This window comes from Salminus brasiliensis, chromosome 23 (genome assembly GCF_030463535.1).
Source record: "Salminus brasiliensis chromosome 23, fSalBra1.hap2, whole genome shotgun sequence".
NCBI lineage: Eukaryota > Metazoa > Chordata > Actinopteri > Characiformes > Bryconidae > Salminus > Salminus brasiliensis.
This window is the reverse complement of record NC_132900.1, coordinates 22404035-22425099: the sequence shown is the minus strand read 5'-3', so window position 1 is coordinate 22425099 and position 21065 is coordinate 22404035. Positions and strand designations below refer to the sequence as shown.

Genomic DNA, 21065 nt, shown 5'->3' with positions numbered 1-21065 from the left:
AGGAGGAAGGGAGAAGTGGATAAGTGTCAATGAGAGGAAAATAAAAATAAAAAAGCTGAAAGTAGATATATGCCACAATAAGTGAAAAATATAGAATGAGCACAAATGATCATGCATAGGCAAAATGAATGAGTGGACCCATTTCCCAAAGAGTGCTTGTAGTGGATAGCATGATGAATAGACAGAGAAATAGAAAGAGAGAGACCATGGTATATGGTCCATGGCCAGAATGACATGTTTGCACATTTATGTGTCTGTATGTCTGTGTATGAGTACTTACAGGCAGGTTTCTGGCTGAGTCCAGATGTACGACTAGCAGTGCTGAAGAGAGTCCATCATTAGCCTGTCCTTTTTCTGCCCTTATACTGCTCAACGCCTAAAACACACAATAAGCTCAGTGCACATACATACACATCCTATTTAATACATGTAAGGCATTTTCCTGTGTTTGTCTGAGGTGCAGTTGTTGCAGTTGTGCGTGTTGGTATGCATGTATTTGTATGTGTGCGTTTATGTGAGTGATACCTGGTCCAGTTTATCAGATGTAGAAAGAGGAGACAGCCACTCTAATTTTAGATGCAGTTTTCCAGATGACACATCATCCAGAACAAACCACTACATAAATAAATGAAAACAGAAATCAAAGTCTTCCAAATGCAAACATGATTTACAAATAAACACAGTCCAAAGGAAAAAAACCCAAACATTTTTACCTCATCAACTTTTTTCTCCTTTTGCATCTCGTTCAAATCTAGTGCAAGCCTTGAGATATAAAACAAAAGTTTTAGGATTGTGATTTTGAATGACTGGCTTTTTAAGTGAAACTAATATTTTTAAACGCTTTTCAATGCAGAAACACTACCTGCCCAGGAAGTCATCTTCATCAGGGTCTTCATCAAAAAGCTCAATTTCTAGATTCTGCTGATCATGCACCAATGCCTGACACACACACACACACACACACACACACACACACACACACACACACACACACAGTTGAAAAGTTAAATACTACTTGAATATTATTGTACCATGTTTTCTTTTCTGTACCACTTCTCCAGTGGATCATAACATTATACAGTATGACAAAATACTCAAACTGAAAGCTAAAATTGGTAAAAAGCTAAATTAGCAAAAAATTGGTTTAGTTTTGCTGTATGTTTTTGTATGGATGTATGGATGTGTTGCACATCCTTGGTTTCAATTTTTCACATGCAAAATATATAGGAGTTTTGTCTTTTATATTAATAGGAAAGTTAAAAAAGGAAAAAATAATAATGTGGAAGGGGTAGAGCAATATTACAGCATTTGACACAAATATGACTATGGTTATGCAGCGTTATTCAGTTTTCATGAGCGCTTTACTGCCCGCATCACCAAAGTTACAGAGTGCAGCGTGCTGAGCCTGCAGTAATACTGATAGAGACGCTTTATTACAAATCAGTGGAGCATCAACATGGTTTTGAAGCTGTTATTTAAGCTAAAAATGCCACATAATGCTGCTTTAAGCCCATCAGAAAACACCTGCCAGCATGGACAGCCATCTATTTGTTCACCAACTAAAACACAGAGACCTCAAATATTTAAAACCATTTAGTTTTAAATGGTAGAATGTTTAAAAAACAAAAAAAAACAAAAAAAAAAACAAACCTCGTATACTTCATTCCATTTCGGGTTCAGGCAGTCTTTGATGACCTTGCTCTGGAAAAGCTGGGTACCAATTTTAATGACTCCGTACGGATCAGACTTTCCTTTAATCAGACCTCCCAGAAACTTGTCCTTAGCCAGCAGGTCCTGTGCCTCCAGAAAATGCACCCGCAAAACACCCTACACATCACACAACACACACTAAATTGTAATACACACACACACACTAATATATATATATGTATATATAACATTATAATTGAGTTATATGGGTTTCAATATACAAGTTCAAATGTAATGGACTGGATTCTGATTGATCAGTAGATAAATAATGTGACTGTGAAAGTGAGTTGATACCTTAGGTATAGGGAAGCGTAACTGTGCCAGTTGTGCATCTCCCACCAGTGGGATAGTTATTTTGTTGGGCAGGACCAGGTAACTGCAGATAATGTCTTCAATCACTCCATCACAAAGTCCACTGAGAGAGAGAGAGAGAGAGAGAGAGAGAGAGAGAGAGAGAGAGACACAGACAGACAGACAGACAGACAGAGTGTATTTACAAGTCAAGTTATTGCCAGTAATTAGCCGTTTTCTGTTTTATCAGCAAAAACAAACAAAAAAAACAAACAAACAAAAAAAAGACTATGGAGCTCATGAGCCACTCTCTTCGCAAACACCAACCACCATTCTGGGTCACATTTACAGCAAATGTACATGAGGCCTGCAAATCCATACTACAGCACCACAAAAGTTGCTGAACCTGAGGACACACCTTTCCCCAACCTTAAGACATCTGACTTCTAGCGGTGTTGGTGTACTTCCAGACATCTCAAACATCTCTTTCTTAGACAGGGTCTATATAAACCTTGATAACTGAGACACGTCCTGAATGACCTTCAAAAATGTTATTAATGACTAGCATGTGGTTTCATGTCCACACTCCCAGCCAACAATTCCGTTTGCCTGCCCTAATGGATGAACAGAAAACACAGCTTCTGCAGCACTGCATGTATCATCCACCCATAAGAGAAGAACACTTCTGTGAGGATACTGTAAGGATCATTGATGTTAGCTCTGCACAGATGATCAACAGCCAACAGCCTATACTTCCCTAGTGAAGAAGGTGCCGTAGATCGATTTTCCATGCAGTTAATTGTCCATGTTCTGGTATATCGACTGCATTACATCAGGCTGTATTAACATTACAGTGAAGCACATTGCAGTGAAGAGTTCGAGATCATGTTTTAGCATATCTCCACTCGCTACCTGTTTCCTTTAAGATTGATTATACAAGTCTGTTACCAGTTTTTGCATCTCTAAACGTTATTAGACTATGTTCCAAAACATTTTTTCAAACCCTCTTGTGCTGCACTCCATATTCCAAGAATGAATCTAAAAATTAGCGGAGGCATTTTGATTTTATGCACCAAAGATCTGGAAGGCTCATTCTGTAAATGTTTTAAAGTTTATGTTGTTTTTAAATATTGCTTTTACCTTTTTACGTTGTTTTAATATGTTTATGCTTTGAATTTGCATTTTTTGTATTTTAAATGTTATTAATATTTACCCTTTTCCATCATAGCCTTCATTTGTATTTGTATTTCAATTTTTGTATTTATATTTATTTTAATTTGAGTTCCTTGATAATCTTGTTTTTGTCTTCTGCTCTTTTACTTTGTATTGTAAAGCACATTTTTGAATGTATGAAAGGTGCTATATAAATAGAAATATTTCCATGAAATCTTTCAAATTCGCACAGAATTGACAGAATTTGCTTTGCTGTCACACTGCTGTGCCTGTCCAGTCAGTCTCCATCTGGACATGTGAAGTGCACTGTCAAACTACAAAATCCTCAAGAGGGTGGGTAACCTGGCCCAGTGAATCAAGATGTGCATCATCAGAAACCTGCTGGCTGAGATTTTTTTGCAGAGGCAATACCACAGTAATACCACAGTTCAATACCAATGTAGAAGGCAATTCCTGTCTTCCTTTAACTTTGACTTCAAAGAGCCATTTGACAAGTGCTTTTTTATAAAGTGTGCCATATAATAGAACTTTAATTTAATTTTTTCAATTCAAAAATCTTACTGTAACTTAAAGTAAAGATACAGTATGTTGCCATTTCTTTTATCAAGTAAAACTACACATGTGTGTTATTTACTACAAAACTTTTTTACAGTTTCACCACACTCAAACAATAAATGGAAATACTGGAGAAAAAACCTGAAAGGGTTTGGCTGACTGCCAAACTGTGTACCCACAATACATGTGTGTATTTTTGTGTATTTATTACCCATTTATTGTCTCATTTCTGTTACTCCATAAATTTGGCTTCCTTTCTGTTTTAAAGATGTGTGCAAACAGCCTGACAAACTATGGCTTCAACTGATGTAGAAGCATTGTCTTTAGTAATAAGGATTATTTTGTAGCTGTCTAGTATGGCCACCAGAGGGATGTAACGAGCTACAGTAAATGACTTGGAGGGTGTGTCCCAATGTGTGTGTATTGAAAAGACATACAGTTTGAAAAGCCTAAACCACAACACTTAGGCACCGCCCTTTATATGACAATAAACAGAGTAAAAGAGGGAGAGGGCAAGAGCGAGAGAGAAGAGAGAGCAAGAGGGAAAGAGAGAGAAACCAAACAACAGTCATTAAAAGTCTACTAGCAGACCTTTTATGGGCAAAACCTCTCAAATCTGAGGGTGGAGAAGTAGGAAGGCAGCAGTGCACACCACCACCCATGCAACCAAACAAGCATACTCATGTGCATTCTAAACAGTCCCAAAATGGCAAGGGTAAGTTAATGTTTGGGTGTTTGGATGAATGATGCAAATTGCTCCTGAGGAAATATGATACCTCTCCGAGGGCTGACTCTTACTGGCAGCCAAAAGGAACAGCAGCACTTCCAGAACTGGTGTGTGTATTTGTTGAGTAAAGCAGCTGCAAAAGTATGTCATGCCACAGGAGTAGTTCCAGCATTTAGCACACCTGAATCTAGGAGGAATAGTGTGTACTGTTGTTTAAGTGTGTGTACACAGTCTTGCCCCCAAGAAATCCACTCGTTCTCACATTGATGCAGTTTACTGAGCCCAGAAAACCCATTGCGCTCCCAGCTTCTACTTTAGAAATTATCTAATGTTTTTTTTAACTGTCCAACAGAGAACGAGCAAAATGACACACTTTGTATGCTTGACATCTAAATAAGCTAAAATTAAGAGTTTCAATTTAAAATAATTCTGTTCACACCTTGATATCGTTGCAGCCTTTTTTTTAATTTAATTTTTAATTGAAATTAGAACTTCTACTTCTAACTGTAACATTAATGTAGGAAGATTTCTGAGTAATTCTGAACCAGTAATTGTGAACCATTTCCACTGGCTCATTGGTCATGAAATGTTACACAATGTAAAGAACTGCCAGGATTTTTAAAAACATTGACAGCATCAGTAAAAGAAAGTGAAAAGGCACATGTACATGCACTTCCTACTAAATGAATAAACACAATTAACAGGAGAAATATGTGGAAAAAGAGAAAGTCTAGTAATAAAATTATCACCTGCTTAAAACAAAACCATGAACCCCATATGCTCAGTGTATTTCCTGTTTCTGCCTCAGGGTTTTTCCTTGGCACTGGTCATAATCTAGACATATGGCAGTCGAGTGAGTTCATATGTCTAAGTAACTAAAGCCATAATAAAATAAAAACAAACAAACAAACAAAAAACAAACAAAAACACAGGATTTTCTAGTCTATTACTCACTTCAGTCCTGGGATGTCCAGCATGTTGGTCAGACCAGTCCAGTTAATGTCCAGTGTCTGGAAAATACACATGTAAAGAGAGTTAAGTACACAGGCAGTCATACCTGTAATGACTGGACACATGTATGTCTCCCTGTGTGTTCAAACTGATACAGTTATACTGGCAGGCAAACAGATTTGGAAAAATAAAAAATGTTTGTGTTAAATGTTATACATAAATAAAACATATATAAAAATCGTGCTGTTCCTACTAGCTTGTTCATGCTAATGAGCAGTCCTTGGATCAGAAAACTCACTTTTCGGAACGGATTGTGTTTTTTCCATTTTTGGATAGCCAAAAAAATTCAACAGCTCAATATGTTAATATCAAAATTCAACATTAAAATACACGCAACTTGAATAATAAGCCAGGCCAATCATTGTGACATACCTATTAGCAACAAGCTGTCCCAGTCTGCTAAGCTATGTTTAATTATACCTATGAGTAACCAAAAAAAATCATGAATCAGATCAGTTGTGTTTTATAATAGGTCTGCATTATTTCATTTAAAGAAAACATACATGACATAAGGGAGTATCTGCTCTAGTGGGGCTTAGTGAAATGTTTTCTTAAGGTTGCAAATTGAATTGAAACAGAGCCATAATGGACCACTTCCTCGCAGGCAATAATCAATGCACACAATATCCAGAGAGCAATCAATAATATACAATATACATGACAATTACGGGCAGGAAGTCTACATAATGCAGCCAGGCAATACACCCTGCGCAGTTCTGTACATCACAATACAGATAAACAATACAGTTTAGTATTGTTCCTCAACATACCTGGTTCACATTGTGCTCCAACACATTAGTCTTCTCATTATTAAGCAATCACCATGAAAATATCACCTTGCTAATGTGTGGCTGTGTATACATACCTGTCTCTTTGTTAGTTCTGTTATAGTGGCACTACAAAAGGACCTGATAGCGTGATTGCTATTTTTTAGCTGGGCAGTCATTGATAGAGCAGTATCCTTACACAACTGTCCAGCTGTTTCCTTACACATCTGTCCATGTTTCAACATGTACAATGTATCAGCACAATAAAAACAGTATTTGCTCAAAGACTTGTTTCACACAACTCTATGCCCACTGCTGCAGCTCTTTTCTCTCTCTCTCTCACACACAGACCAACCCAACAACAGCAGAGCCACAGCCTTATCATTGTGTTAAGTAGCAAGTGTCCACCCTACCCTTAGGATAGGGATCACACACACACACACACACACACACACACACACACATACACACACACACAGAAAGAGAGAAAGACTTCCTTCACCAAACATGGAAATGCTTGAAACGGTAGAACGGTTTCCGCAGAGATGGTGCATAGATGCTAAAATAGGATGACCACAGAGAGCACAAACAAGATAATTAACATTGACCAGGGCCAAAAAAAAAAAATTACTGAAAACTGTATTTCAAACAATTTTTCACAAAAGATACATACTATCATCTACGGAAGAGGTTGAACCAGATCAAGTAAATGTTATAACCACTGCTGTGACACCTGAAGAGTGTAAATCAGTCAGTCCTTCTCAATACCAGTCCTGCACAGTTTTGAGTATTCCATACCCCAACACACCTAATCCAGCTCATCAGGTAAGTTCTTCATGTACAGAATTAGGTGTGATGAGGTGGAGAAAAATGTCAACAGTGCAGGGTGTGGGTATCCAGAAATTGGCTCACATAGTTGTGGTTATAATTTCACATGCACCATGAATGGAACAGCAGAATTAAGCTTTCAAAAACAAAATTTTCTGAAACTGAAAGTTTAAGGTCGTTATCAAGACGCATTCATGGAGAAAAAAAGCTTTTTTTGCACTGAAAATGGAGTCAACTCTCCAAGGCTAGTTTAAAGTTACCATAGATGAGGTTGGTAAGCACACACACATGTGACACACATACTGTATCAAATATAAATATAAAATGTAGGTACAAACACACAATATGGTTTGGGACCTGCACCGCCTCTGACCGCAAGACCCTCCAATGCATTGTGAGGACAGCTGAGAGGATCATCGGAGTCTCTCTCTCCTCCGTCATGGACATTTACACTGCCCGCTGCATCCTCAAAGCAACCAGCATTGTGGATGACTCCACCCACCCTTCACACAGACTGTTCTCCCTCCTGCCATCAGGAAGAAGGTACCGCAGCATCCGGTCCAACATGACCAGACTCTGCAATAGCTTCTTCCCCCAAGCCATCAGACTTCTCAACTCAACTCAACTTCTGAACTGATGTCTTTTTCTGTTACATCTCTCTCTCTGCAACCATTTACCCCAGATAAAATGGGAAGCATTTTTGCACAAAGCATTTGCACTAATAACATACTACCTCACTGGATTTATTACACACTGCATAATTTGCACACTACCGCCAATTATTTATTATTCTCTGTCTGTACTGTGTTGTGTTGTCTGTCCACACTTGTATTGTGTTGCACTTGTGTTTTGTATGCACTGTCTATGTTGCACCATGGTCCTGGAGGAACGTTGTTTCGTTTCACTGTGTGCTTTGTATGTAGTTGAAATGACAATAAAACCCACTTGACTTGACTTGACTATTTTGAAAATATGCTAAAGAATTAGGTAGGTAGTCGGTAGTCCTCTTTTGTTATTGTGTCCACTTGTGCTATGTACCAGTTCCACTGGCAGCAAAACAGCCCCAGAGTGTGTTACTACTACCAAGATGCTTAACAGTTGATCCAATGTTCAGAAGTCTACGAGCAGGTCTGCACTGAGACCCTTGTACAACAACTATTGTACTGTGTGTCAGTCAATTTAAATTAATGTCCCAATTCTGACCCTGTGCTGATTTCGGAAAACCCCCTTAATTCTACTTTTATTAACTTAAATTTAAATGTGGCACCTGATAGCCACTAGTGTTATGGCAGTGCTGCCCAAATTTAAACATTAAACAACCACATTGACCATTTATGACAGACACAGGTGGAATTTGGCTTCCGCTTTTATACCATTCGTGCAGTTAACACACACACATATACACCAGTGAAACACACACAGCGGATAGTGAGCACACATGCCTGGAGCAGTGGGTAGCCATTGCTGCAGCGCCCGGGGAGCAGAGAGGGTGTAGGGCCTTGCTCAAGGGCCCGACAGTGGCAGCGTGCCGAGCCAGGGTATCGGACCCACAACACTGTCATCAATAGTCTAGGACCTCTAACCGCTGAGCCACCACTGCCCCTTCAAACATACTTTTGGATGTTGGGAAAAGCAATATAATTTTGCTGTTATTGTTGAGAGTAGCTTTTTAGAGTAGTTTTTGCTAAACAAAAATCATTACAACTGTGCAGGTTTATTCAGTCTCAGGTTGGTGATGCTTAAGTTTGGACAGAACTATGTCGGGCTACAGTAATGTGAATACTACTAGGCTGACACACAACTTACAATAAACTTAAACGTCTTACATAGCTCTGCATTCTCAGACAATCAATACATTTAAAGCTGCAACACAGCAGTGCCTAGTATTTCAGGATGGTTAAGCAGTTTAATCAAAAGTAAAACATTTCTGGCACAAGTACAAAGACCGCTGAGGTCAGGATTTTGGGAGAGCCATTCCAAAAAATTTACATTACCCTGCTTTTCTCATTCTACAACTGCCTTTCATGTGTTCTCTGGGTCAATGTCCTGTTGGAACACCCAATTGTGTCAGAGTTTCAACCATCTAAATGACATTCAAATGAAATTGAAAATATGCTAAAGAATTATGTAGGTAGTAGGTAGTCCTCCTTCTTTGTTGCGTCCACTTGTGCAATGCACCAGTTCCAATGTTTTTGCTAAAATGAAGTTTAGTGTAACATATAAAGAAAGAATAAGGTATAAAGGAGTGTTAAAGGTGTGAACATTTTAACTATTGTTTATTTTTATTCTTAACATGTAAAAAAAATATAAAACATCCAAAAAAATGATACCATTAAGATGTTTGTTTGTATGGAAGAGTGTGTGTGCGCGCATGTTTACAGGTTTTACTTACAGGTTTTTTGAGGAAGAAAACAGACAGTGCTCCAATCAGAGGCATGTCTCCTAGTAATGGCTCCATGATGACTCTTAACACCCCATGTAGCTAAAAAAGAAACATGGTTCAAATTATTACATTTGCAAATGAAAAAGAAGGATTTTACCTTGGTGTTCAGAAAAGTTCTGTATGCTCGCTGTAAGTTGTGTTAGACTGCATCCTACAATTCAGTAACTAATGTATCTTAAAATGACAGCGTCATTTCAACATTATGACATGTCTGACGTGTCACATTTCTGTTCTGCGTATCTAGTACAAGGACAAATAAGCTCATACCTCTACGTGCATTTAAGAGAGGGTGGGGGGTGCTGTGGGAGCTTACTGATTGGTTGGAACATTGTCTGTGCTGTGGTGTTTACCCTGCTAGCTAAATTATCTAAATTTAGATAGCTGGCTACGAGTCCAAACACAGCAGAACCTGTCTCAACTTTACCTTTTTGTTACTCTTTATCACTCGACTTCGTTCTCTCAGACACACATTATCGTCAACACTTTAGAGACAATCAATCTGTAGCCAAGCTAGCTATGCAAATGCTATCTTAGTGAGTGGGCTACAGATCCAAAACCACAAAAACTTTAAATTCAGTATTCTGTCCAGTCAAAAGCACTCGCTGGTGTACAGATTTTCATTCTGCTAACTAAGCTAAGGAAAATTAACTTCTCTCTTCCCTGATTCAGAGCAGTTTAACATTTGCAGTTGTCAGATTAACATGAATTGAATTACTGATTAAACATGGATGCCATCCAATCCTACTAATGTGTTACAATTCATTTGTTGCATGCAGAATGCAAAGCTACAACTAAAAAGACAGGAATCCTTGATGTAGAGTGTATTGAGACCTGTGTCTCTATATCTGTCCAACCCAAAGGCTATGCAACCAGTATAGCTTATGGAAGAACTTCAACCCCTGTGCAGTAAACTGTTCAAACAACCTGATCAATACTGAGATTTTACAGACACACGCAACACTACTTTGCTGAGTCACTCAGATCATTAGTGTGCACTCTTCTGAAATCTTAAAAGCAAACAGTCAAACACTCACAGCTATCTGCTTTACTGCAGAACTTCACATGCATACACACATGCATACTCACATGCATACACAGCTACACTCAACATGTCACAGCAGGGAAAGCTTACCTGTATGCTCTTGATGCCTGCTCTGCAGTAGTATTTCTTAATTTCCACATCAATCTCTGTGTTTCCAATAAAGCTATATATGAAAAAACACACTTAAGACATGGACTTCCATTATTAATCCACAATTAAAAACATAAAACTTACTGTCTAATAATAGTTGATAATAGTTGAATAACTTAATAGCATGGCAGCCCTACAAATGAGTAAACTAAAGTACTGTATCTTACCTGATTTGCAGATCCATGATAATCTGCCGTTTGTCTACATTCTCTGTGTAGACTTTCACTCCATTCACCCGGAGTGGCTGAGGGGGGATGGGGAAAGAAAGAAAGAGAGAGAGAAAGAAAGAAAGAGAAAAAAAAAAAAAAAAAAAAAAAAAAGAAAGAGAGAGAGAGAGAGAGAGAGAGAGAGAGAGAGAGAGAGAGAACATGGAGGTATCAATTCTGATCTATTGCATCTGTATGTCTGTATGATCTGTATGTCTGTATGAATTTTTGGTTCATTTGTTTATGCATTTGCAGCTAGAAGGTCAGAGCTACACAGGTCATTATGAGCAAGTCTAATACTTTAAATAAAGAATTCAAGTTATTGAAGAGACACTACAGTGTGTGGGTGTATGTATAAGGGATGACTTGCATAAGAAGCCCTAAAGCTTTAACATCTTTTGTTTTCCCCTCCTTAAATTACCAACTTTCTTTAACACACTGGGCAGAAATTGATTTGCTAATGGATATGACCTGATCACTGCTTTAATCTACAGCTAGATCACTATGCTAAAAAGCTAAAGAACGGTATTACCCAGAAATTATAATGGATGTCCCTGCTTGAGAACTCAATTAATACGGAGTGCATACAAAACACAGAGAGGTTTATGCATGTGTGTGTGCTTACAGACCTTGTCCCCCATGTCTATCTTAGAGAAACAGAAAGAGCTGAGGTGCGAATTTGCTCCTTTGACTGCTGGCTCAATGGTTTCACGAAAGAGTTTATCCACAAACTGACAAATATATGGCCACATCTGCTGCACTGTCTGAATATAAAAACAGAGATAGAAAGAAGAGATGGGAGGGAAATAAATGGTGAAATAATGGTGAATCAATACGACACGACAATGGTGGATCTTGTTACTACATGCCCCAGGTTCCAAAGATTGCATTTACTAAGTCTGATTAAAGTATTAAGTATTTTAAATATGGTAGGCTGAAAAATGCTCAAACCTGATGGTACAACCCTGTTATTCTGCCTCAGAATGAAACATGTTAATTTTTCTTTTACAGAGGGCAAATGGCTGGTTTATGGCACTGCTACAGGCTCACAGGAGCTGATTAGTTTAAACAGAGTCTTACTAGATAGTGTTGCTGTCCTTTCAGCACAATGCGCAGTTAGCCATAATATACTCACTTTCCTAAGTTTGGCTTCTTCAACTTACATTACAAAAATGGGTTTTGTAACAGTGTTTGGTTTTGCTATTGCCTTTTTTTCCAGTTAGATTCAGATTCAGATAGGAGTTCCTGCTGGAATTATTAGGGAAAATGTTCTTAAGAAATTAGCATTCAGGGGAACTGGCAATCAAGATGAGAAGAGAAAACTCAGAGAACCAGTAGTAGACTGGTAAGACATGCAAACCAAAACCCCAATAACTGCCAAGAACCAACATGACAGCTCAAAAGAGTCAAAAGTAAGAGACATAAGAAGGAATGTGGGCAGTGGTGGTGCAGCGATTAGAGCTCCAGGCTAGTGATGACAGGGTTGTGGGTTCGATACCCAGGCTTGGCAAGCTGCCACTGTTGGGCCCTTGAGCAAGGCCCTTCACCCTCTCTGCTCCACGGGAGTTCGCTGCCCACTGCTCCAGGTGTGTGTATGCGCCTAGTTCACTAATGTGTGTTTCTTCACCACCAAATTTTGATGTACATAGTGCAGTGAAAAATACTTGCACCTTTACCTTCAAGGAAACCTTAACTGTGACCCAATCACAAAAGTCACACAACAGAAAATCTAAAGAAACCAGATTCGTTTTTTTGGAAACATGTTCCATTGACTGGTGAATTCAAAGTTTAACTCATTGACCACAAGGATTTGCTGGTATTGTGTGGAATCCATGATCTGCCTCCACTTGTGAACACCTGTGTTGACAAGGCCCTGAAAAAGGCCCATTTTGATTTCATCAATCATGGTACTTCTGATAGCCTTGTGAGCACAGACTTCCCAAATAAGGTTTGGGAAGTTTGGAAACTTGAGATTCAGATGACAGTTCTTAATTACCATTGGGGGCATGCTGTTTTAGTAATAAAGTCCTGAGACCTTAAAAAATGTATCAAACAAAACAAAAAATGCTTACCTTATTGAGCCACTCAACTCTTTCCACATCAGGAAAATGTACCTAAGAAAAAAAAAAAAATTTTAAGTAATGGCCAATAAATCATGCAGACAAAGAGACTGCTGAATCATTGTCTTTTGATGATGAGAGTTACATAACTGCAGAGCACACAGCTACAACAATCCAGCCCCTGCACACATCCCAGCAGTAACGCACAAGAAGAGACTTTAAGGACTGAGGTTGCAGATCTGGTGGGATTTAGCATTATACCTCATTAGATAATTAGCAGGGCCTTAGCATAGATGAATTCAGAGTGATTGGGGAAAAAAAAAAAAAAAAAAAAAAAAAGTAGTGCAGTCGTCCAGGTTTGACGCACCAGATCCAGTTTTAGCAGCAGACTCAAAAACGGAGAGACATATAGGTCATGCAGGTAATCCACACCAATTTGTTGAGCACATACAAAAAGAAAGCAAAATGTTATTTCCTGTTGTAATTAGGGTTGTATCTCTGCCATTTTAAGTGTCGTTAACAAAAATAAAGTATTGCTATTTTATTTTTTTCAGTAAGTTCCTAGTTTTATGAAATTCCACCCTAGTTGATCTTAAAAATATGAGGTTTACTAAGGATCTCTAAGGAGTATAAAACAATACATTATCCAAAAGGGCAATTATACAAGTGAAGGGGAAAAAAATGTATGTAGGTCAGTAAGTAAAGTGATTTAGTGGAGCATTTCTATCGGCCTATCCATGACATTTGAACACAATACAAATACCAACTGCAAGATTCAAACTATGTAAAAATGGAGAAAAAGTACTACTATTACTACTACTACTACTACTACTAATATTCACTGCAAATATTCAGGGGTAACTGCTCTGTTTTTCCTCTGCCCATTTGCCAGAGTCCACTTTTAGTACAGCAGTACAGCCCAGTCTATATATTGATTTGTCACCTCATACTTCAGCCAGAGAGAGGGAGAGCGAGAGAGAAAACCTAATGCAAGACAAACCAAATGGAAAAAGCCTCTATTCCTCTCCTCATTTCAGTTTTTTTTTTTCCTTCTTCTTTCTCTCTCTCTCACAGCGCTGTCGTTTCCTGAGTACACAAACACTCACAAAGAGCACAGTCTTGTGCTAAGGTTAATGAACTGATGTTAAATACTCCACAATGTTGGAGTGTGTTTTGGCTTAGGACATAGCATATGATACATTTTCCACAGGAAGCATCTACCCCACCTAAAGTCCAAAGAACATACTGCCTAGTTTAAAAGGACTGGTAAAGCATTGAGTTCTCCTTATTTAATATAAACTTGTATAAAAAAATAAACCCTGTAACTGGTTAAAAATAGAACCAGTCCGATGACCAGCCCACTGAAACTCAACTGATTACTGGAAGTGTTTAAGTAGTTAGTTTCTGTCCTTATCAATCGCATTCACCTGTTTTCCACATGGCACTTGACATCAGGACACTGACTACATTATGTCAATCTGAGCAGCTCAATATTAAAATGTGGCAGGATGTCTTAGCTGAGTAGTTGTCCAATCATATCAACAGTGTTTTAACATTTCTATAAGACTTGAACAGATGCTAAAAATCTGGATCTGGAGTGAGAAGCACAATTCTAGTACTACTTCTTGAAGCCACAGGAATAGAACCACTTAACTTTGTTTCCACTCCAGGGGACCCAATACCATACATTTGTTTTGTTTTTTAGACTACAACTGATGACAAACTTTTTAAATGAGCAGACAACAAGAACCACAGTTGTAACCATGCAGACCATTTCATAACTTACAAAATGTGCATTAGACAGAAAACAAAACACAACTAGACAATTAAGCATCACAGATGATCACATTCCATATACTGTGAAACAGGTCATAATTAAAATAGCAAATGCTATTTAAGTAGTAATGTTAACAAAAACATGTAAAAAAAAAATGCTCCAATATGAAAACAGAGGGAGCCAAGAATGACCAGCACGGCACACTGCTATTTTCTAGAAAAAAAAGATTACCTTGGATATGATGCTTGAAGTCTATTAATGCCGCAAAAAAAAAAAAAAGTGTTCCAGAACACCATTACCAGTATACTAATACAGATAATATGTTGCTTGGTGCTACCAGATTAACTTGAAGAGTCAATACTTGTCACTGGAAGCAAATACAACAAAAATGATCCTTTGTGAAACATTGTTGTTAGTTACAAAACAATGTATAACACTTTTTTTATTCACCTAAAAAATATTCTGGATTGAAAAAAGGTGTACTTCTGCAGGAGCTACGGGTTCCACTTTTCCTCAACAGGTTTGTTCCTGACTAGTGTGCGCAAAGGCGTCCATTCTCTTTATGGCTCTTCTAATTGCTAAGCTGTGCTTAATGAGATTGTGCTCAAGACAGTTATGCATTTATTGTTGCTAAAGGCAACCACTCTAAACAAACCAACCTGATTTTGTTTATGGTTTTTCCTATCAGCTTGGTACCTTCTTACACAATGGCAAAGTCTTCACCAAACAGTACTTTTGGGACTCATTCCATTCATTCACCATTACATATTAGTGCTTTTTCTTACCAACTGTAAACTGTGCTATTGTAGATTAAAACTAGGTGCTATTAAATGTTAAAACACATAGTTGCAAATTCCATAATTGACTGGTTTGGCAGGAAAGCTGCAAAAGGATTTTGAAAAAGGCATAATTCACAGACGCTGAGTAGATACCATTGGAATGCATGGAGGTTGTTGTTGCTCAGCTGGTCTGGGAATAGACACAATGGTTAGTTTTAGTTTCTAACTCATTAAAAGTCTCAATAAACCGGATTCAATAAACAGTTCAAAACAAAGTCTGCAAGGCATGTTTTAAGCCACATTTACAGTCTTTGTGTGTGTGTTTGTGTGTGTGTGTGAGCTCTATTTTCAGACCCTTTCAGTAGAAATACTCAAGGGGAACACCCCACTGACATCATACATTCTTCCCACAAACCTCATTCCATCCATGCTTACCTCGCCCTCCCTCGCTTCTTAGAACAACTGTTCCTTCATTTCTTGCGCCATTATTGACATTACTCCCAAATCACTTTTATGTGTGTGTGTGGGGGGGGGGGCACATTTGCATATATACAAACAAGTATGTGTGCGCACACACACACACACACACTTTAAGGAGATAAAAAAATTAACTGGGCACAGCTGAACTGTGCACAGCTGCACAGTTAGGCAGGGTTCCTTTAAACCACTGACCCAAATTGCATTTCATACTTTGTCACACTACCTCCTTCACTCATACATACTGTACACAGGGCGTAAAAACAGAGAGCCTAGTGGCTTCCTGTTCCTATAGCAGATCAGAAAGTTTTAAACCCAAGCAATCTACATTTCTAATGAATAATCAAATCTTCCAACGCACTTTTTACTTTTCTGTTTAAAAGTTTCAAAGTACTTGATATTTTTCTGATTCGAAGACTTGAAGTCAAAGACAAAAAGTGAAGGTTTTTAAGAACATGCGAATACATGGGTATATCCATCACCAATAGGTGTGTCTTAGCGTGTCTTGCTGTGAGAAAGCAACAGGAGAAGTACCATAACGGAAATTCAGGTAATTGCAAATTTACTGAGAGGGTACAATTTATTTTTAAGTTTATTTGCAAGTTGCCCCGATGTCTCAATGGAACATTTACATATTCACATCAGTCTTTGTGGAATTGACATTTTAATAGTGCTCCGTCTCAAATTGACTATTCAAATGTGAAATGTTCCTGCTGCCAGTTTTGTTACTACCACACTTTCCAGTGATCTCACAACAGCTCCCTCTGTATGCATGTACCAAGATGAAAGACAGACACCATCATTGGTTTTCAGTCTCTCTCAAGAAGCTGACAAAAAATATGTACCCAAAACTTTTTTGATCACCACGTGGAGCTGACTCTCACTCACACACACACACACACACACACACACACACACACACACACAGCGTGGCAGGACTTCAGAAATTGACCACAACTGTTAAGTAGAATGCTTTGGTTGGAATGTCTCCATAGTAACACTTCCTCGTTTACTGTTGTGTAAGCACCTGACTGGGACATGCAGATGACGTGCACACAAATTTACTTACTACAAGCTTTGGTATGTTTATCATTATTCTGAAGCAGACATAGTTAACAACTTGAATCAACAACTGTAATAAATAAGAAATAAGCACATAATTGAAAGTTCATTGGTTACAGAACAAACGTAAGCACTTGTGTGCAGACAGGAAGTGATGTTTAAACTCACTGTAATGTGAATAAAACTGGTTCACTACTATTTATTATGGCGTATGGAATGGTTCCATTTTGCTGGTCTCAGGACACTGGTGACCTACTCTACTTAATCTCAGCCAGTGGTACACTGTGTTAACAAACTTGCCTGTAAAGGAATACAGGCACTAACTTGCTGAAAATGTTCTAGCCTTATAAACGCAAAACTGAGCAATAGGACAACAATTATTGATAGTTTTAGTTCTAGACTGAAAGTGCTGTAGGTGTGGTTCCCGTTATGGATTGGTCTCAGAAGCAACAACTGATTTGTTGTGAATAAATAATGCAGTAATCATTTGCTCAGTTCATTTTTACCCATGAGATATTACTGATGTACATAAACTGGATTTGACACTGCTTTACGTTAGGTTACGTGGACAACACATAATGTAGTTCTTAAACACACCCTAATACAACTGACAGTACAAAGTGCATTTTAAAACATTGTCTACCTACACTGAGCTGAGATACTTGTTCATCAGGGTGTGATCACAAGTCATCTGAGCGACAAGTCATTCGGCGAGACATCAGCTTTCTATCAATACATAATAACTCTGTGCTGTGCTGGTTAATAAATGGTTAAATTAGCCAAATTCTGTAGAAAGACAGAACACCACCATCAAGGATGATGTGTTTTGCAATTTACAATTTAAAAACTGTTTGGTTTTAAGTTCATCAAGCATTCAAGTTTTAAGTTCATTCAAACCCTTCCTTCACAAGCAGTAACAATGTAGCAGTAAAGACTGATTGCTAAGCCCTAAATTCAAACAGTTCAAAGTCTGTATTTTTATTCTGTTGTGGCTCCAAACACACCTAAGCCAGTTAATCATGTATTGTAGAATGCTGCTTGGCTAGCTCAAGGTGTGTTGGGATGCAAAGCACAAAAATGTGGACAGGTCGAAGGTCCCTCGGGATTAACCCCCTCTATCAAAATCTATGCCCTAGTGATCAGTACAGCACCTTTAATGTTTTTTTTTTCCATTGCTGTCTTGTATGATGCAGTACTTTACACAATTCAACGGTAGTGCAAATATATCTCAGAAAGCTCTGCCTTTAAAAGGGTATGCTAGACTATGAAATAAAAAAATAAATGAGGTTGCGTCACTGGGATATGTAGCTAGGTTAGGGGTCACAGTTTACACCACGGGGTTAGGGACAGTGCTATGGTTCACGGGTTATGGGTTTATTCGAGAGCCCTCTTACACTGATTACATTATGAAACACTAGACTGTACACACTCACCCATGGTGGCAGCTCTGAAGTTGGCAAACTCTGTCGCATGATTTGCTCTTCGTGCTCGAAAAAGGCCAGAGCTCGTTTCACTTGCGGAAACCTCGTCCCTTGGTTCCGTTTGAGCCAGAACAGCACGGCGAGACCGATGAGGATCCAGCTGAAACTAAACTCGAGGTAGCCCAGCACATAGATAGGAAACACTAACAGAAACGTCTTGGCGAATTTAACCCCCGTGTGTTTGGCGTCTTCTACAGAGGACTGGGACTCACTGTCCTGTTCCAGCTCTGGTAGTGGGTCCGGTTTAGGACTAGAGTCCAGTCCGTTCTGTTTGGGCGATGTTCCCGGTTTGGGTTCAACTCCATTTACCGTCGCACTCATTTCCTATCTGTACGATAAATGTTCCACAAGACGAAACGGAGCGTTGGGCTAAAAGGGCCCACGGAGTAGTTAGGTGTGTAACACCACTTCAGACAAACTAGCAAATAAATACTTCCACTCGCTCCGGTTGCAAAGTTCCTGGACTGGGCTTCCTGAGATTGCGGACGACCGAATCACTTTGTTCTAGGGAGAACTGCGCAGCCTCGCCGTCTGACCTTGACTTCTATGGGGAGCTTTTTTTCTACCTACCGAGTAAACACACCGTTCTCACAAACTTTCGACTGCCATGGTCCTACCGCTGCCTTCCCCTACGCTCGCCACGTCTCAGTAAGTGACCTACACAGCAGCTGCTCTCCACCTCCAGCATGGCGACTCGCTCCGGCCGTGTACGGTAACGTTCGTGTACCTCCACATCCTGCCCCAGAAGCGCGCTGTGCCCGCGCCCACACATGCACACACATAGGCTCGCCGTACGGGCACAGACACGCATACACAAATACACACACCCTCGACATATTAATGGACCAACCCACTTCTCATTTTACATGAACGACGCTCTGACGCGGAAAGAGGGGTTTCGCACAGCGGTCAATATGCGCCCTCGTGTGGGGAGAGAGAGCGGGCATCACTCAGGGCCGTGCCGATGCAAAATGAGGTCAACAGCCAGGCATAGGCTATTATTTTGGAAACCAGGCCATGCCTGGTTTATGCTCCCCGATACGACTAATGAGCCGTGATTGTAGTTCACATCGCCCATTGTTTACCTAGTGCGTTGTGGGCTACACAGGCTCTACTACGTCAGGCTGAAACTACAGTACCCAGATAGTCAAGAGGTAATGCTAGCTAATAAGGGGCATTAGCCTAACTTGGGACATTTTTGCATTTTGCAATATTCAAGACAGAATATTACATATTAATATAAGGTTCATTTTCATTGCTTTTTGTTTACATCAACATTTAAAAAAATTAAAAAAAAAAATTAAATTTACTTTTCAGGGCTTTATTTATTAATTATTTTTTAGTCATTGATAACTAAAACAATTCTTTACTAATTTTGCTAAAGCTTATCTGAATTGGGCTGAATATAAAACAAATCCATGTCCTCCAGTAAAAATAACCCAAGCAGTAGTCTCTGATGGATTAGACCACGTGATGGGACCATATAAGGTTACATGGTGTCCATAATGAGACATTGGGCAGTATGAATTCAAGTACATGGTTGGTATTTTTCAGTGTCTAAATAAAGGTATGTAGGTAGGGTGGCTGATACCAATAAAATGGAATAGTAAATTAGCAAATGCACACATCAATAGAATATATTTGTAATATTTACACACTATTTATAGAATTATACAAACTAAATGTCTTTATTCCTGGATGGGTTAGTCGTCAAAGGAAATTATGATCAGACACATCTGAGAACATAAGTTTTATTTGTAAACAATTAAAACAATGTCTTGGGTATCATGCTTTGTATTTGTAAGCATTTTTGTGATGCAGTTTTGAAAGGCATTAACACTCTTCAGAAGTCTGGTTTCTATCAACACCTATCTTGTCCTATCTCTGTGGACAGGTGTAAACAATTAGGTTTCCTAGGATGATGCATTTCACCTCAAACCACTCTGAATTACTTTGTATACATCACAATCACAGAATTGTTTAATTACCCAAAAATCATAATAAAATTGGTGGAATTCCCCTTTCACAGCCAGGCTTTGTCAAGTGTCAAGAGCTTTGACATAGTTTCTGTTTCTTGGCTATACGGGTATAGTTGATCATGAGCATGCACTAAAGGCACTTTGTAGGTCTACAGTTACAGAGTAAGTGTGCCTTATAAGCTATGATGTAGTGTTTAAGAACTCTGCAACTGTCCCTAACGTGTGAATCCAGCAGGACATGTATTTTATTGAGCACATTAAGTGTACATCAGTAGTGTATGCTAGAATAAGTACGTGAACCTTAGTGTTAATGACTTCTCCCAGAGCTAAGTGGCAAAAAAAGGTGATTTGCCCATTAAATAAAAGAACACAAAGTCTGGTCACTGACAGATCTGTTATTCTAAAGCAAGATTGGTTAGTGTGAACCATGCCTTGATGCAAATAACTGCCAGTGGAGTGTAGAAGACATGTAGAGAAATATTTAGCTGGAAAAGGCTACAAAAGCAGTTGACTTTGTTAACTTTTGTGATTGTGGCCATTTTTGAGT

At 38.8% G+C, this 21065-nt stretch overlaps 1 protein-coding gene across 2 annotated transcripts in view; it reads right to left on the bottom strand.

The window, feature by feature from the left end:
* Nucleotides 1–19331, bottom strand: part of esyt2a (extended synaptotagmin-like protein 2a) — a 31010-nt gene extending 11679 nt beyond the window's left edge. For both annotated transcript variants that reach the window (XM_072668542.1, XM_072668543.1), the window contains exons 1-13: nt 18492–19331; nt 12976–13017; nt 11533–11667; nt 10865–10941; nt 10638–10710; nt 9455–9544; nt 5411–5466; nt 2005–2125; nt 1651–1827; nt 863–939; nt 714–762; nt 526–615; nt 281–376 (exon numbers count right to left, since the gene is read on the bottom strand). In XM_072668542.1, coding sequence (XP_072524643.1) covers nt 281–376; nt 526–615; nt 714–762; nt 863–939; nt 1651–1827; nt 2005–2125; nt 5411–5466; nt 9455–9544; nt 10638–10710; nt 10865–10941; nt 11533–11667; nt 12976–13017; nt 18492–18860 — 1452 coding nt within the window. In that variant the 5' untranslated portion in view covers nt 18861–19331. The remainder of the gene's footprint in view (nt 1–280; nt 377–525; nt 616–713; nt 763–862; nt 940–1650; nt 1828–2004; nt 2126–5410; nt 5467–9454; nt 9545–10637; nt 10711–10864; nt 10942–11532; nt 11668–12975; nt 13018–18491) is intronic.
* Nucleotides 19332–21065: the final 1734 nt, after the last annotated feature.